Source organism: Suricata suricatta, chromosome 8 (genome assembly GCF_006229205.1).
Source record: "Suricata suricatta isolate VVHF042 chromosome 8, meerkat_22Aug2017_6uvM2_HiC, whole genome shotgun sequence".
In the NCBI taxonomy this organism is placed as follows: domain Eukaryota; kingdom Metazoa; phylum Chordata; class Mammalia; order Carnivora; family Herpestidae; genus Suricata; species Suricata suricatta.
Window position 1 is genome coordinate 141,266,109 of NC_043707.1, and position 6,000 is coordinate 141,272,108.

The following is a 6,000-nucleotide window of genomic DNA, read 5'->3' on the forward strand; positions in this document are numbered from 1 at the left end:
TGTCTCTTGCTCATGACCTGCTCCCCACCCTGGGCCCAGGTGCTGCGGGGTCCTGTCCCCCCAGGAACTGGCCTGAAAGCTATTGGAGGTCAAGGCCAGGCCCCTGGAGGGACATGTCCACCCAAGGTCACATTTACCTGTGACTACGGCTGGGTAGCCTGGTCTTGATGGACCGGTGAGGGCCGTGCTGGCCAGTGGTCCTGTCCCAGCTGCCCCGGGCCTGGAAATGCACTTCTGGCCCTGGCTGGCTGCAGACAGAAAGGGGTCCCCGGGAGAACGGAGCGATCGTGGCCGCCTCGCACGCACGGGGCTCGGCGCCGACTTCCTTCCCGGGTTCTCATGGGACTGATGGCTGCTGCCCCCACACCCCAGTGTCCCGAGGCAGGGCCTGGTGCCCGGCGCTGTGTCCTTCTGCGCTGCCCGTCCCACACATTTGCAGTTGGTGGATATGAGCTCGTTCCTGGGACTTGAACCCACGATGGGCCCAGCGCTGAGCGGGGCGCACCAGCTTAGAATCAGTGTCCTTAAACTATTCAGGGCTTCCCCATCCTCACCGCTCCAGGTTCCTCTGCTCCTCAGTAAGGGTGAGGCCGTGCCTCGGCCTGGTCCCACCTGCCCCGCTGTCGGGGAGACCTAGGGGTGCTGAGAAGAGCAAGCCCCCCGCGGTGGGCCCCATCAGCCAGGCCGAGGTGAACTCCTTCACCGGGCACAGTGACGTGTCCCTGTGAGCACTGCTCTGCTTTCCTCTGTCCCTTGGTGTGAGAAGGGGACCCAGATGGAGGTGGGGAGACTTCCCAGGTGGGGAGACTTCCCAGGGGCCCCAGGGAAGTGCGATGACACGCGGCTGCCCATCCATGTGGCTCCGGGAGGCCGGGGTCGGAGCTGGAGCAGGCCGTGCAGGAGCCTCCAGCTCCCTTGGTTTCTGCGGCCACCGAGGTCAGGGCCACCTGTACCGGCCTGTGGACCCTGGTAGGGAAGGAGGCAGACGTGGGGAGAGACTCGCTCGTCCCTGTTCACACATTTGCACCAAGCTCTTGCTGCTGCTAATCTGGGGGACAAAACAGGAAGTGCAGAGCCATGTTTGACCAGGATAGCAGGTACAGCCAGCCGGTCAGGCCCCGGAGGCCCAGCTGGGCACAGATGCCCCCCCCAGCCCCCGACCCAGCCCAGCCTGCACTATTTCCTCCTACCCCGACCTGCACACTGGAAACCTGGGGCCATGCCAACATCTCCAAATCCTTCCCCTAACCCCCAGCGTCCAGCCCCAGCTTTTGCCCCATCCCTGGCAGCAAAGACAAGTCTGTATTTCACCCTACAGCCCCTTCTGGCTCCTACACTGGAGATGACCTAACCCTGACATTCAGGGCCCGGGTGGCCTGGACTGTGTGGCCCTCAGCCACACCAGCTGAGCACCCCCCCGCCCCGCGCGCCCGCCCCAAGCCCAAGAGCATAGATTTCCAGGACCTACTGAGGCAAAACTCTGCCACTGGGCACCCCTGGGCCTGCATGCCACTGTCCTTTAGGTCCCCATGGGCAGTAGGGTCATTGGACTTGCCAGGCCCATGACCCTGATGGGCATTCAGGCTAGAAAGCATGAGAGTGGGTGCAGGAGGGCACGGGGGCACCTGAGCTGGGAATGGGTTAGCTGGCCGAGTCAGGGCATCTGCAGTGGAGTTCCCATTTCCATCCCGAGCTCCATCCTTGGCCAGCCCTTACCTGGATTCCAGCTGTCAGGTAAGAGGCCAAAAAGGCCTATTTATGGGGTCATCGGCTCAGGCCAAAGGCAGGTGGGGCATCTGTCCCCTCCTGATCCCCCAAGAGGGGGGTTAGGAGGTGGCTGCACAGACCAGGACCAAGTGGGGCCTAAGGAGGTAATGTGCATGCAGAGGTCCTGGCCAGGGGCCTGGGCACAAGACCCCAGAAGGAGCTGGCTGCAGCAAGATGGGAGAGGGCTGGCCGACTGACCTCAGGGGACCTGGCTCTCCGGGCACGGGAGGGACAGGGCGGGCTGAGTCCACCGGACATCCTGGCAGGGCTGCCTCACGCCCATGGGGCAATGCCGAGCCCATCCAGAGCCCAGGGCCCACTTTCTGCCCATGTCAGAATCGTGGCCTGGATGTGTCCCAGAGTCTCCCATATCATTGTCCCCAGCTGGCAGGGGTAGGGCAGCAGAGCAGTTGACAGATCACCCAACACTGGGCAAGTGGGGGTGGGGCCTCAGCCCTCACACCCCCAGGCCACCTGGGCTCCAGATGAGCCCTAAAGGGCATCTTTGTGCAGCGGCCATTGTGTGTGTCCTTGGCAATACTTGGGCTTTGAAGCCCGTTCTGTCCCAGTCCTGGGGGTGGGGACCATAGCCAAGGTGGCCTCTCTGCTCACCTGGCCAAGGACGTCTGTCCAGCCCAGAACGCCTAGGTATCTCAGGGACTCGGGGCCCCCACGTCTCAAAGCCATAAATGGACAGGGGTGAGGGCCTCATTAGGGACCTTGTCTTCTGCCCAGCGCAGTGAGTCCCAGGCCTGTGGGCTCACACACTGAAAGCCGTGCTCCTGGCACTTGTGTGCGTGCGCCTGCACCTGAGGGACACGTGTGCTCAAACACAGCCACGTTAACCCGTTGGTGCACATATACCCACTTCCACAGAGAGCAGCCCACGCCCACGCGCCACAGGTGCCCGTCTCGGGTGGAGTGTGAGCAGGTGTGTGGGGACCAGGTGGGTCAGCAGGTCCTGAGCTGCCAAGACCCCAGTGTCGGGGTCTGGACCCTGCTTCTGTGCAGTGAGGCCTGGCCACCACCTCAGATGGCACATTCCTCAGGTCTTCCCTTTGCCTCTGGACACTGACTTGTCCTCTGAGGAGCTCAGGTGACCTCAGAGCTTGGATATTCCCAGGGGCCCTCACGGGACAGTGTTCTCAGAGCGGATGTAGAGAGGACACTTCCTGGAGGCGGCATGTGACCCTGAGTCACGATCCCCTTGGGAATCAGAACCCTGTCATGCACACGCTGAGCCTGACCCACACAGCAGCTCCCCACACTGAGCCCCGGCCCTCTGAATTCCCACCCGCTCTGAGGCCCCTCCGCCCTGGCTCAGCGCGCCCTCCCCTGGTCGGCCAGCACACCTCCATGCACGAGCTGGCGTCTCCAGTGGGCTTCCCACCGTCAGAGCTGTGAGGGCCCCAACCTCAGACCCCACATCCTCCCGGCCCCCTGCCGTGGCCCCAGGCTTTGCCTGGGCTGGCCCTGGGGTCCGCAAGGCTCCCACACCGGTCGGAGCCATCACCCCGTCCCCCAGGAAGACTTCCAGACCCCCTGGCTGTATCGGGGGCTTCCCTGTGCTCTAGCGTCCCCACCTCATGTGTGTGACGAGGGTGTCCCACATGGACACTCACCCAAAACAAGTCCGATGGCCAGTCTGATCCCTGACCTGTCCTCACCCCGACTCCACCCCTGGGGGTGCCCAGCCCCGACTTCTGCCCCACTCCCTGGACCCAGAGTAGGAAGCTCCCTCTTGTGTGTGTGCACTGTGGTGGCACATGCATGTAAGTGGGCAGTGTGGATGAAGTGCGGGGTGACAAGCTAGGCTGAGATTGGGGGTGGGGAGCTCCTTGGAGAGGCCCACGTGGGAGCTCAGGTGCCACCAGGGTTAGTGAGTGGATCTGTTTCTGGACCAGCTGCCCCAGCATCCCAGGGCCTGCTGGCAGCGGGGAGGTTTTACCCAGGCATCTGGCACCCCCGGACCCGCCCAGACCATGGAGGCCTACACCAACCCCCACCTCACCCCAGACTGATCTCTCATCTCTGCCTTCCTGCCCTCCGCTGCCCAGCCTGCCAGGGTGAGGACAGGAGGCCAGCCAATCCCGGAGGCCCCGGGCCACGCCCCTGGCCTGCATGACCTCGAGTACATAAATATACCTGCCCGGAGTCCACACCCAGAGAGCTCACACCTGCTCGGGCAGTGCTCTGCATCTGGAGGAGCACACACACTCCCCTGAGCCCCACCTGCCTGGGACAGAGAAGAGGGCATACTTGCCAGACCAGTGCCACCAGGACAGCTGCTGGCAGCCTGTGCCATAGGGGGCCACCTGTCAGGTGGAGCACAGACAGCCCAGCCCGGAGCAGAGGGAGCAAGCACTGTGGGCAGGAGAGCTCAGGGCCTGGCCGTGGCCCAGCCAAGAGGATCATGCCCAGGCCTCGCTGAAGCCCAGCCACCAGGTAAGGCCAGCTCAGCTGGCAGTCACCCCTCACTGGTCCAGGCTCAGGGTGAGGTGCCTCGGAGGAGGGCTGGGACCTCAGTGCCAAGGAACTGATTATGTGGGGGCACACTGGCTTGGCAGAGGGTAGCCTGTGCTTCCCCGCCAGACTATGCTGAGGCTGCTGCCATCCCCCAAACGTGGTGACACTTCAGGCTGCAATGCTGGGAGCATTCGTGACATCACGGTGACATCACCATGATTCACGGTGGTCACAGTCATCATGCAGCAACACCCAGACCTTCAGGACACATCACCACAAAGTCATGCCACTGGCCCACCTGGATTAACCAGCAAGTCAGGGTCAGGGTCACGTCTGGGGGGGGTCCTTCTGAGCCGCATGTGGTCTGTCCACTGTCCCCCTCGCCTTTCCTCCTCCAAGCAGGACCCATGTGGCAGGACAAGCGGCAGGGCTGGGGCAGGGCCCTGGTCAGCAGGCAGGTCACCTGAGTCCAGAGCGACAGAGGCCGGGTCCTCTGTGGAAACGGGAGTGTGTCAGGAGGATGGTGGTTGTGTGTTTACGTGACCCCGCAGGGGGCGGGTTATCTCGGAGGAGGGGCTGGGGCTCCTCGCCCGAGGTGCCTTTCCAGGCCCTGAGGGCCAGCAGACAGCCCTCACCACCAGACAGACAAGTTGGCCCTACAGGTTCCCAGGGCGAGGCTGGGAAACAAACCCTCCTTAGGACACCAGCCCCCTCCCCTGCTCAGGCCCTGTTCAACTTCGCACAGCCTACCAGCTCGTCCTGGACCCAGACCGAGTCTCGACACTCACCCCTCAGGCCGGCACCCCACCCTCACGCAGCTGCGTGAGAAGTGGGTGTGTACCAGTCAGATCGGATCCCCATGTTGGGATTCATGTTCAAACCCATTTCGCCTGACCTGGAGTCACACTCTTCCAGTGAGAGCCCAGGCCCCTCGTGGCCAGGTGACCCTGGCTGAGTCACTCCACCCTCTAAAGCTGCCTTTTTTATGCCGTGGCTCTTGTGTGTCACATGACCTGGGCCCGAATGTCAATAGTAACTATTGTGGGCCATTGTCATCGACTTTATTTCTGCCCAGATGGCACAGCCAGGCCGGACAGTCCCGGTACGTGATGGAGCAGTCAGCATGATGCGCTTGTGCACAGACACTCCACTGTCAGACCCTCTGCAGGCTGGCCGGGCCTGGAGCGCCCCCCGGATGCTCACCCTTGTCTTGGCATGTGAGAGGGGGAGGCCAGGATTACAACTTGAACAGAAAGACCTCGACGTGGGTACAGTTAGGACTTTCTAGGGTTACCTTAAGGCTGGTGCTGGGCAAGAGGGACACAGGTGAAAGCAACAGACTGTGCAGGAAAGGGGCAGCGAGCGGTCACTCACAGTGCACTCTGTTCCGTGTGTCCCGCAGCTCAGAGGCATGTCATCAGGCCAGCAGGTGTGGCATACAGCCATCCTGGCCCCTGGTCGGACCAGCCCTACAGCCACAGGGCCCGGGTCGCCCAGCTCCGTCAGCAGCCCCAGGTCTCCCAGCACCCCGAGCTCAGAGAAGGCGGCCTCCCCACTGGAATGCTCCATCTGCTTCTCAGGCTATGACAATATCTTCAAGACGCCCAAGGAGCTCTCCTGCACACACGTCTTCTGCCTGGAGTGCCTGGCACGTCTGGCGGCCGCCCAGCCAACAGGCCGGCCGGGCAGCGAGGCTGTGCCTTGCCCGTTCTGCCGGCAGCCCACGGCTGTGCCCGCCGCCGGGGCCCCTGCACTGCGCACCAGCCG

General features: G+C 63.1%; 1 protein-coding gene across 1 annotated transcript in view; it reads left to right on the plus strand.

Annotated features, from left to right (window-relative positions):
- The first annotated feature begins 85 nt into the window (after positions 1 to 85).
- RNF223 (ring finger protein 223) overlaps positions 86 to 6,000 on the plus strand; it is a 6,840-nt gene continuing 925 nt past the window's right edge. The window contains 2 exon segments of the mRNA XM_029947025.1: positions 86 to 4,212; positions 5,636 to 6,000. The exon segment at positions 5,636 to 6,000 is cut by the window's right edge and continues 1 nt beyond it. Of these exon segments, the coding sequence (XP_029802885.1) occupies positions 5,645 to 6,000 (356 nt within the window). The 5' untranslated portion in view covers positions 86 to 4,212; positions 5,636 to 5,644.